Raw genomic sequence first — 26,222 nt, forward strand, 5'->3', positions numbered from 1 at the left:
ATGATGTTTAAGTTCATCTACGTGTCCCGGTATGAACTCATTACAATCCGGAATATGACATCGCAAACCTTACGTTGATTTGTATTTGTTTTTAAGTTGTAAATTTATATAAAATGTGACCATTACCTTCCAATATAGACAGACTTTCCTGGTCCAGTTTTTCCCTTAGTTCTTCCATTTACAGTCGGTTTTATACTAACAAGAAAACGAGTGAGTAATATACATAAATTGGGATAAACTTCCGAATATAATTTACTCCAGAACAATATAAAAACAATTATTTTTGGTTTTTCGCAGCTGAACATGGAGCCGTTTTTTCACTTTTTGTTTTTTTTTCCACACACTCAAGGCTTGTTTTAATTCATCTACAGCCGCTACACGCATCTCGAAAAATGATTAAAAATAAACCTTCAATTTTGCCTTAAATATAACCATTTTATCACTAATCTATTTTTTCATACAAATGATTAAAAATTAGTCAAAAATGGTTATGTTATTTTTAGCGTGTTGTTCTTACCCTTCAGTGTTGCTAGTTTCTCAAATTGTGAAAATTACCTCCACTTGATGTCCCAAAACACTATCTGATGCATTTTAGGTAAACCGACAAGTTATTGTGAGAAAATCGATCCAAAAATCTCTAATTTTCATGCAATTAACGAAGTAAATCATAGAACGATTGTATAACTGATTGTTTATGTACGTTGCAATTAGCTGATTTTGAAGTTCCGATTTAGATCTCAACAAGATGGCGTCGTGACAGGAGACACAAATTAAAATGGACATACTTTGTGAAAACATTTGATGATGAACCAAGTAATGAACACTGAAATACATTTACATTATAATTTACATTAAAGGAAGTCAAGGTGTTGGAAATCAATTTCCTACTACTTCCTCTTCGACCAGTAAGGCAGATACCACTTCAACATTCCTGTCACCTTTCATCCCTTTTCTCATTCATTATAATAAAACCCTAACCTTACAAGTATATATACCAACACGTGAAATAAAACTTCGTTATTTTTACTGAACTTAATCGCTGTGTGTCGTTCTTATTCCAACTGATTAATCTGTTTACCCAAAAGATGTGACGACGTTGCATATTGGACGTTGGAATTCCATGTCAACTTATGAAGTCAACATTTTCAAACTAGATAATTGTATGGAATTACAATTCAATTGTTAAGCTTGTGGTTTTACCTTGAAAGTTTTGCGAAAAGTAAGGCGTCAAATATAAAATCAGTGCGATAAATCGTGACAGAAAAAGTAAACAAAGAGAAACTGTCATTTGCAGATAGGCCCTTTTGTCGTGGGACTGTCGATATGATTAGTGAATACAGATAAATACAGATATTTCTCGACGAACATTAGAAAAGGTCCCAAGTGCAACTGACAATTTCTCTTGGTTTACATTCTCTTTCAATTATCACGGCAAATTCCAGTAATTTAGAACAAATTATATAGTGCCTATAGAAAGTTGTTGGTTTGTGCTGTCTTCCTGTGTGAAATGTTAGATGGAAAGATTGCTGATTGGACCGTAATACTCGAAAGAGAAAGTAAACACAGAGAAACTGTCAGTTGCACTTGGGACCTTTTCTAATGTTCGTCTTCATTTATACCATTTATACTGAGAAATACAGATTTCCTATGAAAATATCTGGCATCTCTGGCTGTGCGTAACAGATACGTCAAATTGCTCAATAAGTGGAATAAGATTTGAATAACAATGAAATTATTCGCTACAATTGCTGTGTGTGTCCATATATCATTTTTATTATCAATTTTTTACATATATTTCCGGTCGCCAGTTTTAGAAGATCTTCCCATTGGTAAAAATGGAAACGGGTTAGCAAACCGGTATGTATTAATAAAAGTAAAATGGTACAGCCGAATGTCTTTTTAATAGTACCGGTGGAAGTACGGAGATGGAGGCACAATATAAATGGAAATATTCAGCGCATTTCGTTCAAAATATATTCGGGTTTAAGCAGATTTTTATTGGTAATATTATTTTTTTTATTTAAAAGATATTTTATTCTGGCCTATTTGCTTACAAGCTTTACGTGGCCGATTTAGCTGAGTTTTTAGATAAATTTATTTTTGTATTGGATCTCGTTGTCACCCTTTTTCTGGGCGGAGAGGAGCTTCCATTTTCCTCCTGCGAGGATTGAGGGGCAGTTTGTTCGTGGTTCGTCTCGTCATCGATTGCCGTGGTATTGTTGGTTTCGTTGCTAGTTGCTGTAGATGCGCCTTGTACATTGTTTGCAGTTGCTGGTTGGTTGGATGGTAAGCTGTTAACTGCAGCTGGTGTACTTTGTTCTATAGGGGTTACGTTGGATGGTTTCGTTGAAGGGGATACTTCCCTGTTGTTGGTAACTGTCACAGGTGTACTGGGGTTGCTTGGGGTTGATGTTAAGGAAGCACCGTTGTCCTTTGTTATAGATGTCTCCTTGTTCGGTTTATCACATGGCTTACCGCAGTGAACAGCTTTTTGGCAATATTGACATGTGGCCATCTGATTGTCTTAGGTAACAAGTGATTTGTACGGTATTCTTGTATACTGACCGAATGTCACATAAGAAGGTATAGGCCTCCTCAAGCGCATGCGTAACAAACGTACGCCATTTAGAATACCGGGGAAAAAATTCTTCCACTTTTCTTTTTCGATAGACAGAATCTCTCCGTATTGAGACATGGTATGGCGAATATAAGGATCGATGACGCTTGAGGGAAGATCATGCACACGCACTTCTATAGCACTATCTTCCATATATACTGGAATGTTGTACGTGATATTTGCATGCTCCACATAGTGCACATTATTATTGTCTTTAGCGAATTGAATTGCATCCAACTCTTTATAGAACTGGATATAAACAACATTATTGGTCTTATTGCATTGAAGTAAATGCACACGTTTAATGTCAAGATGCATTTGCTCCTAAAGCAAACCTTCAAGTTCTCGTATCGAAGGTCGAATTTTGCTCTGTCTGAAGTCAACAATAATTGTATTTTTTCGTACCGGCGGTAACTTTTGTTCGTTTGGTTCACTCATTTTCGAGGTCTATTATTCACTACACAATACTGTACTTGGTTTCTTCTGTACCCAACGTAAGCGGTTTTGTTTTATCGACTGACTTGGATGAGATGTAAACCCGCACTGGTAATATTATTTGTATATATTGTACTGTTAGCTGAAATAAACATGCCTCTGATTCAGCCTACCTGTGTTCGATTCCCAATGCCTCTCATTCAGCCTACCTGGGTTCGATTCCCAATCCCGCACACAGGGTCAGAAGGTATTTCTGGCCCAAAGTGGTGAATGACTTGATATTTGAGATATTTGTACGATTTGTATCGTATCGTAAGTGCCCTCCCTCCCCCACATACAATCAATTAGCTTTACAATTTGAAAAAAATATGCTTTACAGCTTTTAGCTTCATAATTGAATTAAATGAATAAGATATGGAACGAACATTATCTAGTTTGAAGGAGAGGCCGGTAGGGCTTAACTGAGCTCTTTTTTTTAGTTTTAGTTTCATACTACCGCCCCTTATTACCAGTGTGAAGTGGAAATTAAGAGAAGTGAACGTATCCCAATTGGGCTTAACGCGATGACAACAAATGAAAGGTAAATCGAGTCCATATTTGACGTTTATTGGTGGTTTGTGTACAATGGATTACTGTGGAATGAGGTAGAATATTGTAAATTAGAACGAAATAATAATGACTTAACCAATGAGCAAACCACTGATAGTTGTCAGACGATGTTCATCCAGTTTGTATTGTGAGGATGTATCGTTTGGGACCTGATGGGTGAGATGATGTGTGAATGAAATGTAAGAGTAAGTGCATGCAAGAATGGTAATAAAGGCCACCGCTTCAGCTCAGGACTAACGATCGACCATTAGAAGAGATAGAAATTGGGTAACGGTACCCCCATTCATCTCAAATCCATTAGTCATTTCATATACGAGAAGCATTAGTTATAGTGAGATCTTTTATCTCTGTTTGATAGATTAACTTCAGAAGTGACATGAAATTTGGAGCATTTTGCTTCGCTAAAACAACAGTATTGAAACATTTCCGAACTACTGCTATGCGTTATTGCTTCTTAGAGACGAGGCAAAGACTGTATTCGATTTATCACAATTCTTTTATTGAAAGTCGAGTGATCGCTAAAATAACATGGTGACTCTACTAATGAGATGACTATTGGCACACTAGTTTTTAATAAGGATCTATTAGAGTAGAAATAGTAACTCAATGTTGTAATACTTGCGTGTGGAATACATGTAGGTATGTATGCATGTGTGTATGTGTGTGTGCCTGTGTGTATGTACAATATACATTTTACCGTGCCTTTGGGTGCGTTGTATCAAATTGGTAGTGATGCATTTCGATTGTGAGTCAGTGTACATCAGATGCCCAAAAGTGCCTGAGCGGATGGTAACACTGACAAGGATCAACCGAAGATAACGAAATGTGGACATGCTGTAGTAATACTTATGGGACCCAAGTGTCAATATAATTTAAATAAAAACGCATGTCCTCAGTGTTATGTTATACTAGTTCTCAAGAGAGAGTTTGACTCGCGAGAGAGAAAAGTGAAACTCATGTCAGAAACGAAGTGAGGTCTGAGATAATAAACTCATTATTAGTTTGTACTCCAGTTTAACTAGACGCGTTTTTATTGAGTAGATACTCTATTAAACAGTTCTACAGTTCACTTTGTTTTATAGACGTTTCAAGGTTGTTTCAACTGGCGACGAGGATTAATCAGGTTTCGTTGGACTAATTTTCCGGAATTATTTGACAAAAAAAACCGTTTTACACCAGCGTAAGTTTATCCTGGGAAGAGATTGCAGATTTTGTAAGTACGCTATACGTTCTGAAACAAAGCCTTTGTTCTTTTCAATAAAAAAAGGTGTGCGTGATAAAAGCGTTTCCTGCATATTATAGCTTTGATTTCTTGAGTTCTCATTGTGTAATATTTGATGGTTTTAAAAGTGAGTAAAATTTTATACTTGGGAGGTTTTTTTTTTATTTCGTTTTCAGTTTTTATTTCTTATAAAAGGAAATCACATTGTTCATTATTCTAGTTCAGTAAGCTTGATTCTTACGCCATTTTGTTTTACCTTTTCGTCTCAGTGTAATAGTTCTCTATGGAGAATCAGTAGGAGAGTGAGTTACTCATCACTCACGTTGCATGACGTCTCCGGAGTGCTCAGCAAATGAAAGTAAACATTGAAGCATAGCAGTTTCATCGCATATTATATACATAAAAAAGCAGTCATTTACATATATTGCTGGGATCTGAGCAACGAAAACAAGCATTTGTTTCCTGATTGTAGCTGAGTTTTTTGTGACGAAGGCATAAACTTCTGCGGATGGAAATAAAAACTGACGAGTGATTTTATTCCACATAATTCAATTTTTCTGTCGACGGATTTGATCTACGAGTATAATTTGCTTGGAGTGCTGGGGCAAATTTCAATTTCGGTGAAGTATAGAACTGATCAAGGTATGTGATTTTTTTATACCAAAAGCTTTCGTTTTGTTTTAATTGTATTTTTATTTACCATACAATATTATTTTACACTATCTGACAATTTATTTATTTGGTGATTTTCTGTTTACATATTTTAAAAAGAATGTCGGTGTCAACGACCGTAGAACCTTACCTACCGAATTCAATACCTTTTGCTCAATACATTGAACAACTTGAATACGTTTTTATCAACAACAATGTGCCTGAGCAGCAATATAAGACTTCCTTCTTAGCCGTTTGTGGTGTTACGGTTTTTTCTGAGATCAAAAAGCTTTTTCCTGGTCATGATATTAAAAATTTGACTTACCAGCAAATAACGGAATCATTGAAGAAAAGATTCGATAAATGCGACTCTGAAGTGATTCATAGTTACAAATTTTGGAGCAGGCGACAAGGAAAGTATGAAAAATCTGAAGATTTTGTAATCGCAGTAAAAGTTTTAGCCGAGCAATGTGGTTTCGGTACATTTAAGGATAGAGCGATTCGTGATCTTTTAGTAATAGGTGTTTATAACCGAGATATCCAAAAGCGGTTATGTGACGAAGATGATCTTACTGCTACCAGAGCAGAGAAACTAATTTTAAATCATGAGATTTCTAATAATAGAACGAGTGTCTTAAAAGAAGACGAAGATCATAACATATCAATAGTTGCTCGTTTGGGCAGGAAAGATATTCGATCTCGTTCAAAACAAAGATATAGGGATAGAAGTAGAAGTCATAATCGAAGTGTATCCTTTTCGCCTAGAAATAAAAAGCACGGATACGACAATCATAGATACAACTCAGACAAACCGTCTTATTTGTGTTCCTTCTGCAAAAGAAGAGGACATACACGAAAGTTTTGTTACAAATTACACTACAAAGGCAAATATCAGGAAGAGGTCAAGTTTTTGAGCCCTCCAAAGAAAACTGGTAGTTCACTTGAAAATTTCAAAAGACCGGAACATACCAAAGAAGAAGATGATGATGATGATGAGGATATGTATTGCATGATGATTTCCTCGATAAATCTAATAAACGAACCTTGTTATGTTGAGGTGTTAATAGAGAGAAAGAGTTTGAAAAGGGAAATTGATTGCGGGTCGGCAGAGACTGTTATTTCTGAAGAACTATATTTAAAGACATTTTCATCAAAGTCAAAGTCTTGGGCATTACATTCCTTTTGTGGAATTTGACCTTTCTGTTTCAACAGACTTCGCAGCCGATTCTTAGAGTAACAGAATCATTGCATGGCTAGTACTATGGATCCTACTGACACTAAGAATCCTTCCAGGTCGGGGCTCGAACATACGACAACTGGCTTGTAAGACCAGCGTCCTATGCATTGAACCGCCAACCAAGACATTTTCATGGATCAAGCTTTTACCTTGCAACAAGAAATTAGCTGTGATTGATGGCAATAGGTTGAAGGTTCTTGGGAGATTAAGCGTATCGGTACAATTGAAAGGAAAAAAACAGCAGCTCTATTTAATAGTTCTTCGGTGTAACAAAAATTTTGTACCACTGCTAGGTCGTACTTGGCTTGATTGTTTCTATGAAGGATGGCGAAATATTTTTTCAAAGCATGGTGTCCAGAATGAGCATATTCACAAACTTGGTGTGCAGGATGGTATCGAGGAGTTGAAAAGTAAGTTTTCAACAGTTTTTGATGGTGATTTGTCAACTCCAATAGTTGGGTATGAAGGAGACCTTGTTTTGAAGGAAGCTAAACCGGTTTTTAAAAAAGCTTATGGAGTACCGCTGAGATTGAGAGATCAAGTTATTAAACATTTAGATTCACTAGAGAGAGAGAGGGGATAATTACACCCGTAGATACAAGCGAATGGGCGTCTCCGGTGGTAATTGTGTTAAAAAAAGATCAAAATATTCGTTTAGTTATCGATTGCAAGGTTTCTATCAATAAAATGATAGTTCCTAATACCTACCCATTGCCGGTCGCTCAAGATATTTTTGCCTCTCTATCTGGGTCTAAAGTTTTTTGTTCGCTCGACTTAACGGGGGCCTACACACAACTCTTGTTATCACACGCGTCCAGAAAATTTGTCGTTATAAATACCATTAAAGGTTTATATGTTTACAATCGTTTACCTCAGGGAGCAACATCTAGCGCGTCAATTTTTCAGAAGGTGATGGACCAAATACTTTGCGGCTTGGAAAACGTAGTTTGCTATCTCGACGACGTTTTGATTTCGGGAAAAAATTATGAGGAATGTCAAAAAAAGCTTTATTTAGTTCTAGAAAGACTAGCTAGAACTAATATTAAAGTAAATCTAAATAAATGCAAATTTTTTGTAAGAGAACTGCCATATTTGGGACATATTTTGACGGAGAAGGGTTTATTACCTTGTCCAGACAAGATTGAAACTATTCGCGAAGCAAAAGCTCCGCGAAATGTTTCGGAACTCAAAGCATTTCTGGGTCTACTGAACTATTACTCCAAATTTATTCCCAATCTTTCATCTCGAGTCCAATGCCTTTACAAGTTGTTGAAGAAGAACGTTAGATTTATCTGGACAGAAGAGTGTAAGCAAACTTTTGACGATTGTAAAAGATTTCTCCTTCGACCATGTTTATTAGAATATTTTGATCCCAAGAAACCAATTGTTGTTACTACAGATGCCTCCAGTTATGGTTTGGGAGGCGTGATGTCACATGTTGTAGATGGAGTAGAGCGCCCTGTTTGTTTCACATCTTTCAGCTTAAATGACGCACAGAAAAAATATCCAATTTTACATTTAGAGGCATTGGCGGTGGTATGCGCTGTTAAAAAGTTCCATAAATTTTTATTTGGAATGAATTTTGTGATTCACACCGACCACAAACCTTTGATAGGGATATTTGGAAAGGAAGGAAAAAACCAAATGTCTGTGACAAGATTGCAACGTTATGTTATTGAACTCTCTATTTATGACTATGAGATTATTTACCGACCTTCTTCTAAAATGGCAAACGCAGATTTTTGCTCACGTTTTCCTCTTGCACAGCCGGTACCCAAAGCATTGGATCGTGAATACGTGAAAAGCCCAAATTTTACAGAAGATTTTCCGTTAGATTACAAAGAAATTTCCAAGGAAACCTTGAGGGATGACTTTCTGGTTAAAATTATGGAGTACCTTAAATTTGGATGGCCAGAACGTCTGCATCGAAAGTTCAGGGATATCTATTCACATCATCAAGAATTTGAAGAGGTGGAAGGATGTGTTTTATTTCAGGATCGTGTAATTATTCCCGATAGCCTGAAACAAAGAATTTTGAAATTACTTCATAGAAACCATATTGGAATAAATAAAATAAAACAACTGGCCCGACGAACCGTATACTGGTTCGGAATGAATAAAGAAGTAGAAAAATACGTTAGATCCTGTACAACATGTAACGAAACGACACCTATTACAAAACCGACAGTTTATTCACGATGGCATCCAACCAACAAGCCTTTCAGCAGAGTGCATGCCGATTTTTTTCATTTAGAGCATAAAACGTTCCTGATAATCGTTGACAGCTATACGAAATGGATAGAACTAGAATATATGAAACACAGTACGGATTGCAGGAATGTTACTAAAATTTTTCTTAATATTTTCGCCAGATTTGGTTTGCCGGATGTGCTTGTTACAGATGGGGGACCACCGTTCAACTCAATGGATTTTATAAATTTTTTCAGCAAACAAGGAGTGCGTGTAATGAAAAGCCCGCCTTATCACCCTGAAAGTAATGGGCAGGCAGAACGTATGGTCCGATTGGTAAAAGAAGTTTTCAAAAAATTTCTGATAGATCCGGAGATAAAAAAATTGGATATAGATTTACAAGTTTCATATTTTTTGTTAAATTATAGAAATACCTGTTTAGAGGGTGGTGGTATCTTCCCTTCAGAGAGGCTTCTTTCATTCAAACCAAAAACGCTATTGGATTTGATAAATCCCAAACACAATTTAAAGCATAATTTAAAAATAACGGATGATGATCTCTCGCCCAGTGTTTATTCGTCAATTGATAATTATAATGATCATTTCATTAGTCTGAAATGCGGCGACCTGATTTATTATAAAAACGCGAACAAAAGCGACATAAGACGATGGTTACCTGCAACCTTTCTCAAACGAATATCAACTACTATTTTTCAGATTTCGCTCGGTGGCAGAATGATAACAGCGCACAGGCGACAACTAAAGGTACCAATTGATTATCGTCGAGGATGCGATGGCAGATTTGTGGTGCAGGAAGGAAACTGTAGGATTGGTTCCAGCAAGAGAAACAGAGAGGATGACGTCGAAACCGAAGAAGAAATTTCCGACCAAGAACAGGACTTTTACGGTTTCGCAGCTGATTCTTTTATTTTTGGAGAAGATACTCCGTTCGAAGATCAACTAGATAATAAACCAAACGCTCAACAGTTCAAAGCTATCAGAAGATCAGGGCGAGAAGTGAAGAAGAAAAGAAAAATAGATTTTTTGTATTATTAGCTAATATTTTGAAAATGCTTGTTCAGGTTATTAAGTATTTGAATATGATATGTTGAATTATGATTCATTCTTGAAGAATGGAGGAGTTGTTATGTTATACTAGTTCTCAAGAGAGAGTTTGACTCGCGAGAGAGAAAAGTGAAACTCATGTCAGAAACGAAGTGAGGTCTGAGATAATAAACTCATTATTAGTTTGTACTCCAGTTTAACTAGACGCGTTTTTATTGAGTAGATACTCTATTAAACAGTTCTACAGTTCACTTTGTTTTATCGACGTTTCAAGGTTGTTTCACTCAGTTCTTTTCCGTCAAACCATCATGACCGGCCTTACAAAGATATCATTAAAAAACACTAATCCTTTTTTTTTCTTTTCTCGGAAATGAATGACTGAGCATGAATAAGAAACTCGGAAAAAAGAATAAAATATTCAAGAAAAGCAGAAACAAATGTGATAGATGTGAAACTGAAAAATTGGAAAATAATTTAATTAACACTCGAAATGTTAGATACAAAATGGAACATGGGTAAGAATAAAAACACCACTGCATACAACTAACTTTTACATTTAAGGTAGCGCTTCGCCGTGGTCAAGTCGAAGCGAGACAACTCACTGCTTCCTCTTGCTTTGTCGCCGAAATTTCACTCTAAATTGCAAATTTCTCCAATACTAACCCGATTCACGAAAAATCAAAAACATACGATTGTAGGTAAATGATTTTACTATGCATTTGGCGAAAAATATTAGTTAGAAAGCTTTTCTTTCGCGAGATTTCGTGCGAGTTTTGTTAAACCTTTTGTTTTCTTTTTTCCATTTCTCGCTATAAACAACTCGCATATGTAGGGATGTGCTACGTTTTCAACAAAGCTTCAAAGCTAGTAGCGATGAAAATCATTACTGGTTTCTGGTTCTACTGAAACATGAATAGAAATTATTTTACAAAGTAGTAACACTTACTTACATTTTCTACTCATCTTTGTTCAACGTTTACACAGAGAGAACGGACAACGAAAACAAAAGAAATGTTGTTAGCGTCTACCGCATGTGGCATTTTTCACACCCCAATGCATGCGTTGACATTGTGTGCGTGCGAAAGAATAAGGAAAAACTCATTTATTTTTAAAACTCGCACGAAATCTTTCGATAAAAGCGTTTATCAGGCACAGTTTATATACGAATCGATAGAAAAATCATTATCTAGAATCGTATGTTCTTGGAATTTCCGTTTTCTTTACCGTTTTCTCACAATTTTGGGTAAAGTGCATGAAACCCTGGGATAGGCAGCGAACTCCCGTGACCACGGCGAAGCGCTACCTTAAGGAAATAAAATAACATAGCTAAAGTGCGGAATGGAAATAAAATAGAATGACAACAAAAGACACTTACGAAACACAATTGAATAGAACAACTGGAATTAAGGTAAAACAGAATATAAACTATGACAAAAGGTAAAAAAACCAACTTAAATAAATAATAAAAACTGTTGGGTAATAATAAAATTTCCTCATATTGAAAGCGGCGTTTATATGGCGCACGTGCGCTAATTCGGCCTGATACAAACTAACGGGGAGGGAAACACATTTTGGACAGGTCTGTAAAACTGATTGAAACCCTTTCCCCACCAAAATGTGATATAAGGAAACTATAAGGATTTGTTGGGAGTATCGTAAGCTCATTTGATAGTGTTTCCAATGAATAATAAGTTTTTAGGTATTCATACTTACTTTTCTAAGTTAGCGTTCTACTCCATATTCACGTGTTCGTCAAATCTTAAAGGGTCCCTATCCCTAGCACTATTTTTTGCCGTCATGTTTTCAAATATTTCACACTTCGAAGATATAACAAAATGGATTTCATTTACTGATGGCAAGAGATTTTCGACAGACTTCAACTAATAAAATTCTGATGCTCGAGTTTATCGGTTAACGATATGCGATATATGAAAAAATACTGCTGTATTATTCCACCGTATGATATATCATACGTTCAAATGTTAACAACAATTTTTTATTGTTTTACATATATTTTTGGATTTTCACTTCTAAAATAGTTAATTTGAATCTTTTGCAATGGTTTGTCAAGAGATGGAACCATTACCTATGGTTTCGAACATAAGATTCACACAAATATGTTGCTTACTTTTCCTTGGTCATTTGTGTGAACTTTGCAAAGGTTATAATACAAATAAAACGTTGACACTTGAAAACAATTTTAATTTACAAAGAAATCAGAAGTGTAAACTATCAACTAGTGCTGTAGTAAAGCTGTTAGTTACTAAACTTCTTAAGTAAACATGTATTAAAATATGGAAAGTTTTGCGTATGATATATCATACGCTAGGACATAATGGTTTAAGTTGTCGTTTTGAATATCCTCATTAGAAATAAGGTCATTACCTTTCTCTTTTAAAATTCAATCAATAATTGAAGTTTTATCGGTCTCCGAACGCCAATATTCGTTGATAAAATTAAAATTATAATGATTGTTTATTTTCACTCAAAGTGACATTCATAAATGAGTGCTTTCAACGCCATTATCTGGGTTGCTAGTCGCGACTTTCGACAATTCGACATAATATTCATGATTTTACGGATATCATGCAGAAATGATGATATGCGTTGACATCAAATTGTATGGGATATTAAGTCTCGATGAACATTAGAAAAGGTCACAAGTGCAAGTGACAGTTTTCTGGGTCTACTTTCTCTTTCAATTGTTACGGCCAATTCCAGTAATTTCCAACTAATTCTACAGTTCATATCGAAAGTGGATGGTTGTTGCTATTATCCTATGTAAAGTTTTTTTTCTATTTCTTCGCGTTTCGTCTTCGGCTCGTCAGTGCTTAAAGCAGTTCAAATGTAAAGTGTTAGATGGAAAAATTACTTATTGGACCGTAATACTCGAAAGAGAAAGAAAACAAAGAGAAACTGTCATTTGCACTTTGGACCTTTTCTTGTGTTTGTCTTCAAGTGATATCATCGTATATCAATTATATCCGCATATCAGCGCTGATGTGAACATACTATTAATTGGGTATTCATTAGTTGGAACACGGAATACAAACACTAGAAAAGGTCCTAAGTGCAAATAACAGTTTCTCTTTGTTCTCTCTCTTTCGATTATGATGGCCCTATCGGCAATCCCTCTCTTTAACACTTTACATAGAATAATGACTGAAACCATCAACTTTCAGACTGCACTTACGAATTTGCTGAAAAATACAGGAATATGCCGTCTTCTTATTCCTGTTTTGCTGTCATTGGACAGCACATGAAGACAAACACCAGAAAAGGTACTAAGTTCAAATGAGAGTTTCTCTTTGTTTACTTTCTCTTTCGATTATTACGGCCCTATCGGTAATCCCTCTATCCAATCTTTTACATAGAATAACGACTGAACCCATCGACTTTCGATCTGTAGTTCAGAAATTGTTGGAAAATACAGGAATAAGCCGTTATAAGTGAAATAGTATGTAAGCCAAGAGAATCTGTCATTTACATTTAGGACCTTTTCTAATGATCATCGAGCAATGGCAGAGTGGTTGTGACTATAAAGCCCTGTAGCTTTTTATTCGAGAATTGCACATTCGTTTCCCAGTTAGTGTAAGGCTCTCTCGTTCCCTCCTACAGCAGCTAGCCTCTAAGTGAGGTCATTTCTATTTTGCAGATGGTTACATTATTTACATATCTATTTCGATTTCTTTCAAAAACTTACATATATCGCGTAATGTCTCAACGTTTTTACTATTGAACAAGTCAACTTCTGAGTCTGCCATCGAACCAATATTTTGAACGAGCCACAACAAATTTCAAGCAATGCAAAACGATATGTTTTTCCGTTTCTAGTGCATCACAGATATCGCACATATCTTCACCTATTTCATTTTAAATTTCCAAAATTTTGACCGATCGTGCCCTGTGATTAGTCTATTCAGCAGTCTTACGTTTCGATTACGAAGATTTTTAATGAAATACCATGCCTGTTCATTCACAGTTTGCTGAACCTGATAGAATGTTTTACCTTTCTCGTATGCATACTCTCGGTACCATAGATTGGTGCTATCTTTGGGCCTGTTTTTTAATAAAACACGCGAAAGCATCATGCAGTTTGATATTGTTCTAGTCTCATTCAGTGCTGCTTCGGCAAGCTTATCGGCTATTTCCAGCCCGGTGGCAATGATAGGGCGCTCAAGCAAGTGCTATCGTAGCCAACGATTGTACGACAATCTCTCGAAAACCATTTCCCAGAAAAGAAAACAACGAAGTATTTTCCCCAGAATACCATTCTCCAGAAAACCATAGTCACGAAGGTATCAATTAGTAGAAAGACATACAACACAATGTACCATTCCCCAGAATACCATATCCCAGAAGAAGCAAATACCTAGAAACTATTTCCCCATAATGGAAAATAATACAGAAACGACATAGGAACAGATCTTTTACCAGAAAAGCATCTACTTAAATCAGGCGCGTATACATGGGGGAGAGATTAAACCCCCCTCCGAAACTTAAGAAATTTTTAGGGGATACAGGGGTTAGACCGGACACGTTAAACTGGACAGCATAAATATCTTATGAACCTGCTAATATTCCAATTCATAGATTGACTTTGTAAACGCGCTTGGAGATGACACGGTAGAAATGATTTCGATAAAAACCCAGGGGTGGAATCATGTAAGGTGATTATCACCAAGTGATTATCACTTTTGAAAATTTGGAATCATGTAAGGTGATAATCACCAAGTTCTGTCACCACTGCTGAGAGGCTAACATCACTATCAAACGTTGGCATTACGTAAGGTGATAGTCACCACGATTTAATCACCTTCATGTCAAAATGGAGGTGATAGCAATTTAGTTATCACTTTCAGTAGTGATTTGATTTTTTGAGAAGTGGCTTTATAAATTATTGTCCGTTAGGTGAATTTCAAGCCACTGATATAAACATAACCTACCAATATTGGTCGGAGAGGATAATTTTTTTAATAAAATTCGTACTGATATTGTGTCAGAATTAAATACCAAAATGAAAAGTAACTTAGTTTATATAGTTTAAAGAATTCATAAAATGAACGGTAGTATTTATCAATTAAATCAATTCATTTATGTTATAATTATTATTTGAAGGAATATCATTGGGGTATTCGTAAAGTCAAAGATAAATTGCTTTCTGGAAAAGTGATAAGTTTATGAATGTAGACATCTCCTGTTGCACATAACGTAACAACATAAAAAATCTATGCTAACATTTTCAGTAGAATTAGATGGCCGTGACTTAGTAAGCGACATATCAGTCTCGTTCAACTGAACGAGTAAAAAAGATTAAACTGCGTTCTTAATTTTCTTCTTGTGAGTTGAACTAAATAAGGCAATATTTTTGGACAATTAGTTGCTGCTAATCATAGTGGATATTCGTAGTACCGGTGGGTAAAATTTCCAAAATGGAGGTAGCATTTGAAAGCTCTGTGAAATGCCATAATCGTGAAGTGAATGAAAACTATACACAAAATTATTTAACGGATCTTTCTCATTCGAGAGAAATGCCATCCGTTGTGAAACATCAAGAAGATCTAACAATTCATGTCATTTCAAAGCTAGCAAATTTATCCCAAAGAATTGACTGTGACATTGATTTCCATTGAAAAATAAAAATCGGCGCTAAATTAAACCAACAAGTGATTTTTTTTATTTGTTTGTGCGCAGGTAATTTTTTTCAACGTTACTCTTCGATCCATACAAATCATCATTGATAAACATGACTCGAATTAATGAAAAAAATTGAAACCTAAAGGAATAAAACTTTAGATTTTAAAATATTATATGGGTATACGCCACTTTCATATGTTACTCCTCCTAATATCAACGATATACGCCACATTCATATTTTACTCCTGAAAAATTGACGTTTCTTGACAGGTGATAAATGGAGTGAAGTTGGCTCAATCACCGGTGATGGTGATAGTAAAAGTGATCACCTTCGGTGATTCCAAACATTCTGGTGATCACCTCGTTATCACCAGGAGGTGATAGTCACTTATCACCTTACATGATTCCACCCCAGTTTTAATATATGTTTTTTTCAATTTCTAAAAAGTGTCCGATTTAGCCCCGGTCTCCCCAATATTATGAAAACACTCCCCGAAATTTTCTTCTGGGTACGCGCCTGACTAGAATGAATTTTCGCGAAAATTTCGTGAATACTCATTAACTGTAATTTCCAAGGCAACTATGCTTATTTCAAGCTTTGTTAGTATGAAAAAGAGGGTTCTGAAAATAACGAGTTTGATAAAAAATAATCAAATTATATAACGGGTATGAAATCATTTAGCTATATTTATTTAATTCAAACATAGCTTCTTTAAATTAGGTATTTGTTTCTGCATATAGTTTATAGTAGCAAGCTAACCTTTCGTCGTTAATTCGGTCTAGTGATAGAGGGTAGTACATAGCACACTACCATTTTACATAATTATTTTATTTAATGCTTACACAATATTCTGTTCGTCATAGATGATTCAGGTCGAGACCGCCCCCGCAGAAATCACATCTGTCTAGTTGCGTGCGTTTGCCCGGATTACCCAAAGCTAGGGGCTATCCCTCAGTTGAGCAGGTCATTGAAAACGATGAGGCGTAGCTGCATTAGACCTTTCAAAATCGCAGTAAATTAGAACAAATTCTATTAAGCAGCATGTTGATCTGTTATGCCAAATGATCATTATGCCAAATAACCATCATGCCAAACGATATTATACCAATAATACTATTTTAGCGACTAATGCTTTCGAGTGTATCGTTTTCTGGATTTTGGTACATTCTGAGATTTTTTTTCTGGATTTTCTAACTTTCTAAGAGTTTGTATTTCTGGAGATTAGTACTTTCTGGGCAATCAATTTCTGAGGAAAAAGCTTCGGTTTTTTTATGTTCTGGAGAATGGTTTTCGGGGAAATGTTATAGAACCGTAGCCAACATCTGGGGAATTTGGTGGGCCATCAAAGCACTCAGAGTATGGTAAACAAACATTCGAGTATTTCAAATCAAGTAAAATCTTAATTTCTTTATCGTAGTGATGATATTCCGATCGATAATTTGAGGAGAAGTGCGGCAAAGGGTACTGTATAAACAAGTAGTTTGTAATATTTAACTTTTTATTAGCCATTCTTCTTCATTATTTTGGTTTTTGCAGAAAGTTGCTGGCCACAGTTACATGACGTCATAGCAGGAGGCTGGCTATTTCGTTCCCTGATATGTTAGTGTGACTAGGAATCCACTAAAGCGTCACGTTCCATTTAACAGCTTTTTCTATAATTCGATTTATAAGTATTGCTGTCTTAGTTGAATATTAATATCAATATTGCAGTTATCAACGTGTTTCTGCCCAGAAAGTAAAGAATTCACTATTTTTTACCTGGAGCTGTTAGTGGAATGTATTCAACAGTTTCACTTTTTCTGTACCATTTAATTCCACTATTTCACTGTCACGTTATTACACTTTCACAAAGTCACTATACTTTAATGAAGCATAACAAACGTTACAATACAGATACGCGTATTTCGGAATGTTACTTACATCCTTCTTCAGTGTATCGGTTTTATAAGTTTGATACACGATACACTGAAGAAGGATGTAAGTAACATTCCGAAATACGCGTATCTGTATTGTAACGTTTGTTATGCTTCATTAAAGTATAGTGACTTTGTGAAAGTGTAATAACGTGACAGTGAAATAGTGGAATTAAATGGTACAGAAAAAGTGAAACTGTTGAATACATTCCACTAACAGCTCCAGGTAAAAAATAGTGAATTCTTTACTTTCTGGGCAGAAACACGTTGATAACTGCAATATTCAAACGGTTTCATCATCTCCGTTAGTGTGGATTTATTTGTCCCGGTTTCATCCTAGCATTACCAAAGAAATGGTAGAACCGAGCACTAGAGACGGTCTTAATTGTAAAGACGAGGTTAGGGTTGTACCGTTGGTATAAAAAGGGATCGATTTCAATAGCCTGAATTTCGCTTCTTTCAAAGTCGGGCTACTTCCTAAATTTCGCGACGCTTGATCCAGATTCATGGTCCCAAGGTGTACTTTTTCGCGAATTTGAGGACAATCGCAACCAGAACATCTGTTGCCCGCCAATCAGTGTCCTACTGCCAACTTCCGATGATACTACAGCCGCAAAAATGGTGCCCGGTCGATGTCGTTGCGAACACCACCTAGAATAACAAACGATTTGTGATCGTACGATGAGGAGAGTTTACTGGGACGCGATGTAGTTGCTACTGTGGAAGTTCTCGAGCCCCTCGCCACAGTCGAGCTATTCCAGCCAACATACTCCAGTCGTCCCGGTCCTGTGTGCGAGTGTGGTGAGCGAATTTTCCGAACATCACTTCATGGCAAGTATAGTTACGATGAGCCGCTTTCCAGTGTTGACCCGCTTTGCATTTCCAGTTGTCATCCTCCAGTACCTAATTGACGGCAAGTATGAGCCTGGTTTGAACACTTCCAGCACTGATCCGCTTTCTGTTTTCAGTCGTTCTTCCAATCTGTATGTTTACTACCAAAATGCAGATGGCGTTAATACATGCATTGACGATTACCGATTGGCATGCGCGGATGATTGTTACGACATCATTGCTCTTTCGGAAACGTGGCTCAACGAAAATACGATATCCGTTCTGGGATATGGGTCAAATTATGAAATTTTCCGTACCGATCGCAGCTCCCATAACTCTTCGAACTGTTATGGGAGCTGCGATCGGTACGGAAAATTTCATAATAGGAGGATAGGAGGTGGAGTGTGTTACGTAAGGTTTTGTATACACACTACTGGTGGCTGCTTTTCAGCACCGGACCACCAGTTCAGGGTCGTTTATCTTCTTGGTCACCGGGAGAATCTTCACTTCACTATTTTATTGGGCGAACTTTTCTTCCCACCTGTGGTCACTGAGCGAATCGTTTGCGGCGGAAACAAGTTACACAAAAAAAAACAAAATGAACGACACAGCTCGTATATAAAAAGACCGCACAATTTTAATCTTTAAACACTATATTTTATAAAATAAACACAAAAGAATATACTTTTACTACTTGCGCAAGTTTATTTGGTGAACGTCTTAGCTTCGACGCTCCGTTGCGGCCGTGATGATCGTTGGTCGACTTTGGTGATCTCGGCGGGCGATGAAGGGCGGGACGGCGCTGACTTCGGGGCGATGGGACCGTGATGTGATGACCAGGGTATCCAGACGATGCAGCAACTCGGCCTATTTGTAACGGAGGCCTGCGTTTGGTAAACAACCCGGAGAGTGGTACACGTGCACTTAAAATATCACGAGTGTCTAACGCCAAGTCGAGTGGGATTTTTAACTGTATCGGTCTTTCTCGCCAAACCCTGCCAATACGTGGGTAGTGGCGTCGTAATTGGCGTCTTTGGTTTTGCCAACACTGACCGTCTATTGCACTCGCGGCGTACGAATCTAGGAAACGGCAACCGCACTGATCCCAACTCGACTCACCGAACAGAAACTAACGTTCGTGTGGATCTTCTGAACGATTTAAGATCCCTTTGGATCAACTTTATGGATGGCTTTTGAAACGCACTGTCACTTCTTGCCTGTGACTCGCTGCTGCGATCTTCACTCTTCCGGGTCTGAAAAATACTAGTTCCCGCTCAAGGGTTTTCCCGCGGTTTTATCGGCTTGCTGTCCATTTTCCATCCCAATCCCACGGCCGCCTTCAAAGCATGCCACCCCGCATTTTATGCTGCGATGATAACGAGGATGACGACGATGACAGTGTGTTGGTTACAATGTATTATCGTTTTCTGGTTGGTGTCTTGATTAATATTTGTACCTACTATACTTGTTTCCTTTTTTTCTAAATATTATTTAATATGTGATATGATTTGATATATGAATTGAACAGTAACAAAGATTTTTACAAAAATTGATGAATATAAATAAATAAATAAATGCTTTTGAATATAATATATATAATTTAATAATGAATATGTAGTAAATAAATGCAAATGAATAAATAAATATATAGATAAATAAATAAATAAATAAATAAATAAATAGAATAAATAAATAGAATAAATCATTGAACAAAACCCTACTTTTGACACCAACCTTTGCTATTGAGCAGAACTTAAACGTGACTCAAACATGTAAACACGGAGTATGAACGCGATTGACGTTTAAATTCTACTCAGACATTTACTGACAATGAAATAAACAAAAATATACAATATTTGAAAAATATATACAAGCTGGACTCAGTGACCAAAGGAACTACATTGTGACCAGAGAATAACAGGTCACAAGTGCTCATCGCGGTTCACGATCGTTTAAAAGCTCAACTGGTTGAGAGCACAACGGGACGTTGTGTCAGCAGTTGTGGGTTCGTGTTAAACTGGCTGATTTCTCGCTTTTCATTTGCGTTATTTACATTCCTCCGGATCGATGTCGTGATGTGCCGCTGATTACGGCACATATCGAGTCATTGCATGAAATTGCATCCAATCAAGCGCTGCCCATCGATGCCCTGGTTGTTGGAGACTTTAACTTCCCTAGTTTGAATTGGTGTGCCACTTATGATGGATTTTTATTTGCCGATCCCACATTTTCAGCATTTCACGCTAGCATCACTACATTGCTCGACGGTTATAATCTCAACTTACTGCGGCAATGCAACCACATCGTTAATGAGAAAGGCCGAATGCTCGACCTTTGCTTCTCCAGTAAAACCGATATCGCACCCAACATTTGCGTTGCACCGTCTCCTCTAGTGAAATGTGTTCGACATCATCCTCCGCTACACATCGTATTCGAGACTAAACGTTTACCTCATGACAGCGCCCCCTCCAGCATCATCAGCTATAATTTTAACAATGCCGACTATAATATCATGACTTCCTTCCTATTGAGTATCGATTGGCTTGACATTCTCAACAATGATGATGTTAACGCAGCTGTATAGACCTTCTCCAATGTACTGATCTACGCGATTGATTACTTTGTTCCGAAACGATCCGCCCGACATTCCAAACACCCGCCGTGGCTAACTGCTGAATTGAAACACCTGAAAACATCAAAAAGAGCTACTTAGACACGATACTCCAAGTATGAAGGTTACGTTTTGCGCAATAATTATATTCAGATAAAGAATTTATACAAGAAAACCGTGAATCGCTGCCATGCCATTTATTTAAAGATGTTACAGTATAGGATGAAGTATAACCCAAAAGCTTTCTGGAAGCACGTGAATGAGCAAAGGAAGGAATTTGGATTACCATCGTTAAGGTGACCGTGGACAGAAGCCAAGGAAAATAAATGTAAAAGTATTGGTGAAACAATACTTTTTCGTATAGTAATAGTATTTGTGAGTAGAGAGGAATGAAATAATAATATTTGAAACAATTCAAATCACCTAGCAGAACAGAGCGGACTTATCTCATCTTCATGCTCATTCTGGAGTTAACAAATTGCAATCATGCGACCAAAAGAATTGTGCCAAAAAAGATAGTTTACTGTTTGCCCTCGCTTGGTTCTTGGCATTTTTCTTACATTACAAAGTAAAAAGGAAGCTGTTACATTGATGAATTAAGTATAGTAACACGAAATCAGAACAAACTCTGTTGCAATGGCTTTTTATATTCATTTTATTTTTGTCGTGAATACGACTTACTTTACTATGAGGCGCCTTTTCAAAATCTACCCTCAGAGAGTGATAAGTTTTTGATCGTGAATATCTCCTGTTATATCTAATGAATCAACATAATTCTTGCTACATGCCATCGGAAATATGATCACAATTTTATGATAAAACTTTCAGTTGTGTGACATATTCTCAAATAGTTCAAAATTAAACTTTTCTGAAATGTTATGGTACAAACGAGTATCAAAGAAGATAATTCATAAGGCGCGTTTGCCTTTCTCGTATTTTGAAAGCTCATAGCTCAGCGATCTGTAGAAGGATTTATATAATCTAACTACCAATAGAATCGAAAATTAGTGATGCTACGGCGAAGAAAAACTTATGTAAACTGCCTTAAGAAATAAACGTATTTATGGAAAAAAATAGAATTGAAAATTTTCAACTTGAACGTGTATTACAACAATATTGAAGTTTTTCAATAGTACACTATTGAAAAACCTGTTTGATTTAACCCATGACAGCACCAGCCAATCAGAACGCGAGATGTCTGCATCTATACAAGAGCAATAATATAAAAGTTAAATGGTTCATTTTTCCTACCATCATTCGTCATCTAACACTCGATGTGGATAGACGAATAACCTACTACGACTAATTTCGATTTTGTTTTATCTTTTATTCGCAGTTGTCTACCTACCCAAGCTATGGGTAAAACGCGCCATAGATCGGAGAAGGATCCAAAGGATGCTAAGCGTCTGAAGCCAAGTGATGTACAGGTAAACGACCGTTTGCTGAGTAACCACCAATACGCTGATCTGCCAGTTGATGTCGAAGAGGAACTGCAGAAGAAGGAAAAAATGCCGCCTTTCTACCTGAAGGGCTTCCCACCAACTCTACGCTCGGATTTCAACACACTGATCAGCAAAGGACTACAGGCAACAATCCGTTTATGTACTGAAGGCTACAAAATAACTGTTCCGGCTTTGAACCACTACAAATGAGTGGAATGCTATCTGAAGCAGACAAAAGCGAAATACTTCACACACGATATTGCCGCCGACAAACCTATGAAGGTTGTACTTCGAGGATTATCCGATATGATGGAAGCCGAACTAAAGCAGGCACTGTCGGAGGCTGGACTAAAGCCTTTGATGGTGTTTAAAATGAAGCGACATAATACGGACAAAAAGTATCGAGATCAACTCTACTTGGTTCATCTGGAGAAGGGCTCCATCACCATGAGTCAACTGAAAACGATTAAATCGTTATTTCACATAATCATCGAATGGCAAAAGTATAAACCGGTACATCGGGATGTCACACAGTGCACGAACTGTTTGAACTACTGCCATGGAGCGAGGAATTGCCACATGAAAAGTGGGTGCGGGAAATGTGCCGAACCACACAATACCAACGATTGCCTACTAGATGACATCGCTGTAAAATGTGTGAACTGTGATGGTGACCATCCATCTACTAGCAAATCGTGTCCCAAACGTGCTGAGTTCACACAAATTCGACAACAGGCGTCCCGTAAACAATCAACGCGCAAGAGTGTTATACAGAAGGATGAAGTTAATTTCCCACGGCTCCCACCGAAGAATGATATTCCGAATTCGCCGCCACTTCCTCGCAGCAATCCAAAAGATTCAGCCGCTGGATCACAAAAAGAATCTTTTTCTAAAATCCCTCCTGGATGGGGCAATAATCAACCACAAGCAAAGGATGACTCTGGTGACTTATTCTCTGCTGAACAACTGATCGTCATTTTTGAAACAATGACAACAAAACTACGAAACTGCAGAACGCGGTTAGATCAAATCAACGCCTTAGGCAAATTCATCAACGAATATGCAATATAATGAGTTGGTTATAGTAAATTGGAATGCTTGCTCACTCAGGAGCAAAACTGCTGAATTGTCCGACTTTCTTCAAGAGAAGAATGCCGATATTGCTATTTTAACTGAAACTCATCTTAAACCTGAAATTTATATTTTTATTTCCAATTACAGGATTCACAGGCTCGACAGGACAACTACCAGAGGAAGGGGAGTTGCCATTGCCATTAAACGATCCATTCAGCATAGGCTTATATCAGCCTTTAAATTGCAACTAATAGAAGCCATCGGAATTGAGATTACAACGACGATGGGACCCATCATCATCATTGCAACGTACTACCCCAAACAAACCAATCTTCGAGATGGCACGTGTGCATCATTGAAGCGAGATCTGGCTATGCTCACTCGACGACAGAACAAATTCATCATTGCTGGGGACCTGAACGCACGGCATGAGCTGTGGGGAAACAAAAGACAGAATCGAAACGGATTCGTACTTGCCGAAGCTGAACAATACAACATCCTCGCTCCGGATCAACCAACGCGACTTTCCAGATCGGGAGTTCATTCCATTTTGGATATATTCATCAGCAACATCGCCATAGACAGCTCTCCGGTTGTCTTCAACGAGCTCTCTTCTGACCACTTTCCAGTAATATTGACGTTGGGATCTTCACCAGAAACAGTGCCTATTCAACCTCGGAGGAACTATTATCGCACCGATTGGGACCAATTTCAACAAATCGCCGACCAACATATTAATATCGATCTGCCACTTGATTCCCCGATGGAAATCTATGCGGCCCTATCTTCCTTCCAGCATTCAATCACAGTCGCTCGTGATAGGACGGTTCCAGTACAACATATGCCGAGTTCCTCTCTTCAAATCGACAGTGTCACCAAGAAACTCATCCTACTTCGAAATATCTACCGGAGGCAGTATCAACGAACTGGCATCCTAGATAGGAAGACTTCTTATAACAACTTAACTAGGATAATCCAGGAAAGGATATCTGAGCTTCGCAACAGGAACTTCCAGCAAAAGCTTCGAGAAATTCTCCCACATTCAAAGCCCTTCTGGTCCTTAACGAAGGTGCTTATTAAAAAACCGAAGCCTATTCCTCCTTTGCTGCCACCCCAGGACGCAGCTGAAGGAATACCTTTAAACACACCAGTAGAGAAGGCAAATGCGCTAGGCCAGCAGTTTGTGTGTTCTCACAATTTAGGACTCAACATTGTTAGTCCACATGAAAGAGCCGTTGCAGATAGAGTCAGTGAGGTTGACCAATCAGACAGCTTAGTTCCTGAGGAAAGTAGAGTCACTGCGAATGAGCTGATGGCTATTGTGAAAAAATATGAAGGCCCCGGTTTCGACAACACATTCAACATTGAGCTGAAATATTTGAGTATTCGCTCATTTGTCTTCTTAGCTAAATCTTTTAACAGGTGCTGGAAGCTTGGTTACTTCCCTTCAATGTGGAAGTTAGCTAAAGTTATCCCAGTTTTGAAACCGGGGAAAGATCCTTCCTTTTCCAAGAGCTATCGGCCCATCAGCTTACTCTCTGCCCTATCCAAGCTGTTTGAAAAGTTAATACAAAGGCGAATTCTTGCTTTTGCAGATGAACAGGATATATTACTGGAAGAACAGTTTGGGTTCCGGAAAGGAAGATCCACCATCCACCAACTCACAAGGGTTAACAACGTCATCCAGCAAAACAAATCAGTGTCCAAAACGACTGCCATGGCAATATTGGATATTGAAAAGGCATTCGATAATGTGTGGCACGATGGACTGGTGTTCAAACTGCATCGGTGTAATTTTCCCATGTATCTTATTAAAATTATCAAAAATTATCTTGCAGATAGAGCATTCCAGGTTTCTTTGAATAATGCACTTTCAGAAAGATTTACTATTTCTGCTGGTGTACCCCAAGGTAGTATCCTAGGTCCCATCCTATACAACATTTTTACATCAGACATCCCACCTCTTCCGGGTAGTGGTGTTCTGTCACAATTTGCTGATGATACTGCCATTCTTTTCAAAGGTCGTGTCATTAATGCTCTGAAGAATAAACTACAGACAGGTCTGGACGCTCTAACTGAATATTTTACAAGCTGGAAAATTGTGATCAATGCAGCAAAAACTCAGGTCATCTTGTTTCCACATTCAAGATCTCCAAAACTTGTTCCATCAGACGAATGCAGAATACGATTCGGTGATGAGGTCATTCAATGGTCCGATGAAGTTATCTATCTAGGACTCACCTTTGACAGACATCTGATATTCAGGTCACATGTTGACAAAATCGTTCAAAAATATCATACTCATTAGGTCTCTGTATCCGTTGATTTGTAGAACATCTAAACTTTGCCTGAAGAATCAGATGGCTGTCTATAAACAAATCATCTACCCCGCAATTGAATACGCAGTCCCTGTTTGGCGGGGCTGTGCACGAACACACAAACTTAGGCTTCAGCGCATTCAAAGTAAGATCTTAAAGATGATTCTAAATCTACCCCCTTGGGCAAGGACTAGTGAAGTACATGAGATGGCCTCCCTGGATATACTAGAACAAAAATTCGAACAATACTGCACGAAATTTGAAGAGAGGTGCTCAATCTCTGAAATACAAATAATTAAAAATTTGTACGTATTAGGTTAGGGATAGTTATAAGTAGGTAGATATATTATAAATAATTAAAATAAATAT

At 37.4% G+C, this 26,222-nt stretch overlaps 1 protein-coding gene across 4 annotated transcripts in view; it reads left to right on the plus strand.

Moving 5' to 3' along the window:
* Positions 1-1,669: 1,669 nt before the first annotated feature.
* Positions 1,670-26,222, plus strand: part of LOC131439915 (GPI ethanolamine phosphate transferase 1-like) — a 111,739-nt gene continuing 87,186 nt past the window's right edge. Inside the window, exons 1-2 of one of the 4 annotated variants that reach the window (XM_058611016.1) lie at positions 1,725-1,857; positions 5,153-5,525. Coding sequence is in view for 2 of the 4 variants with exons in the window: in XM_058611014.1 (XP_058466997.1) it covers positions 1,727-1,857 (131 nt within the window). In the remaining 2 variants the exon portion in view is untranslated. Of the gene's footprint in view, positions 1,858-3,531; positions 3,633-5,152; positions 5,526-26,222 lie in introns of those variants that run through there. The other 3 variants (XM_058611015.1, XM_058611018.1, XM_058611014.1) reach the window with 3 other exon arrangements.

This window comes from Malaya genurostris, unplaced genomic scaffold (assembly GCF_030247185.1).
Source record: "Malaya genurostris strain Urasoe2022 unplaced genomic scaffold, Malgen_1.1 HiC_scaffold_11, whole genome shotgun sequence".
Taxonomy (NCBI): Eukaryota; Metazoa; Arthropoda; class Insecta; order Diptera; family Culicidae; genus Malaya; species Malaya genurostris.